General features: G+C 45.1%; 1 protein-coding gene across 1 annotated transcript in view; it reads right to left on the bottom strand.

Annotated features, from left to right (window-relative positions):
* DENND5A (DENN/MADD domain containing 5A) overlaps positions 1-1970 on the bottom strand; it is a 112050-nt gene that overhangs the window by 42858 nt on the left and 67222 nt on the right. The window contains exon 6 of the mRNA XM_012654394.1: positions 416-733. Coding sequence (XP_012509848.1) covers positions 416-733 — 318 coding nt within the window. The remainder of the gene's footprint in view (positions 1-415; positions 734-1970) is intronic.

Genomic DNA, 1970 nt, shown 5'->3' with positions numbered 1-1970 from the left:
TATATAGAAAAAATTAGCCGGGCATGGTGGCGCATGCCTGTAGTCCCAGCTACTCAGGAGGCTGAGGCAGTAGGATTGCTTGAGCCCAGGAGTTTGATGTTGCTGTGAGCTAGGCTGACGCCACGGCACTCTAGCCAGGGCAACAGAGTGAGACTCTGTCTCAAAAAAAAAAAAAAATGACAGCAGGCTCTCCTTGATGTCCAAGGGAGAAGCTACTCAGATTTAGACGCAAGTAGTATTTACTAGGATAACATATGCCAGACAAAACCCAGAGTCCCCCACACAGAGCATTCTTTCACTGCTCACAGATATGCCTTGTCCTGAGCTGGGTGCTTTCTCATCCCATGCCTTACTTGACTAGGACAGCACCCTAGAATAGACCAAACGTGTCACAGACTCACATACACCATCTTACCTTTTCCAGGCTCACCCCAGTCCTCTTGACCAAGGCCTGCAGTCGTGCAATAGTTTCATTCTCCTTAAGGAGTTCATAGGAATGCAAAGGGGAGCCCGCAATATTCCCATTTCTCTTATCAGAGACAAACTCCGAGGCCCGAAGCCTCTTCAGCTTGGAGGCACTCTCACTGCAGTGAAGGTTCCCTTCAGGGGGAATGCCAAATGCCATGAGAATCTCTGAGACTTCCTGGACAAACTCCAATTTGTTGGGAAACTGAGGCAAGTCCTCTGGCAGCTCAATGAAGTGGTTGTCAATGTCCACAAAGCAGAGGTTAGCCTGGAAGTCAAAAGAGGATGAGGAGTGTGAACAGCTTCAGAGCAATGAGGAAGAAGTTTTGGACAGGATAATGAAAGAGAGGAAAGAGAAAACACCTGAAATGGGCATGTGTGACATACGTACAATACAAAGAAGACGGGGCTCAGAAATGAGAAAGGTCTGAGCTCCGATCTACCCCTGCCACTTTTTAGTTGAGTGACCTCAGAAAAGTCATTTAACCTCTCTGATTCCATGTCCTTAGCTGTAAAACTGAGATAAATAAAAAAACACCTACGTTAGAGAGTGGTGAGGATTTTATGTTATAGATGTTAAGCATGGAACACAGAAGTCTTACATATAGCAAAAGCTTATTAAATGTTTGACAAATCCAAGAATTCTACAGTCAGTGAAAAGAACACTAGGAGTCGGTTAGAAAATCTAGGCTTCAGACCTGACTCTTATAATTTGCCTATATGACACTGACTGTACCATTATACCTTACTAAGCCTCGGTCCTGATTTGTACGATCTGGTGGCTGATTTTAGTGATTTCTGTACTTCCTTCTGAATTTAAGATTGCTTCTGAGAAGATATGGAGAGACAGCACCCTCAAACACTGCTGATGGGGTGGGTAATCTGGATTAACAAAGAAAAACTTGGCAATATCCCTATTTTACAGGCAAAACTGACACAGAGAGATTAAGTAACATGTCCAAAGTCACACAGCTAGTTAAGTAGTAGAGCTGGGATTTGAACTCAACTAGCCTGACTTCAGTCATATCCATAAGCTCTTAACCACCTACTCTTCTCCTCCATAGAGGTCTTGCACATATCTTATTCAATTTAACTTAAACACTTTATACTTCTACAATGGAATACTATTCAGCCATAAAAAAGAATGAAATCCTGTCATTTACAGCAACATGGATGAGCCTATAGTAGCAGTCCCCAATCTTTTTGGCACCAAGGACTGGTTTCATGGAAGACAATTTTTCCATGTACTAGGGATGGGAGAGTGGGGTGTCCTGGGGGTGGTATAGAGCTCAGGTGGTGATGCATGGCCCATTTCCTAACAGGCCATGAACCGGTAATGGGCCAACGCCCAGGGGTTAGAAACCACAGGCCGAGAGGACATTATGTTGGGTGAAATATAGGCCGGGCGCAGTGGCTCACGCCTGTAATCCTAGCACTCTGAGAGGCCGAGGCGGGCGGATTGTTTCAGCTCAGGAGTTCGAGACCAGCCTAAGCAAGAGCGAGAC

This window comes from Propithecus coquereli, unplaced genomic scaffold (assembly GCF_000956105.1).
Source record: "Propithecus coquereli isolate 6110/MARCELLA unplaced genomic scaffold, Pcoq_1.0 Scaffold44, whole genome shotgun sequence".
In the NCBI taxonomy this organism is placed as follows: domain Eukaryota; kingdom Metazoa; phylum Chordata; class Mammalia; order Primates; family Indriidae; genus Propithecus; species Propithecus coquereli.
Note: the sequence above shows the minus strand (reverse complement) of the source record. Positions and strands in the feature narration are given on the sequence as shown.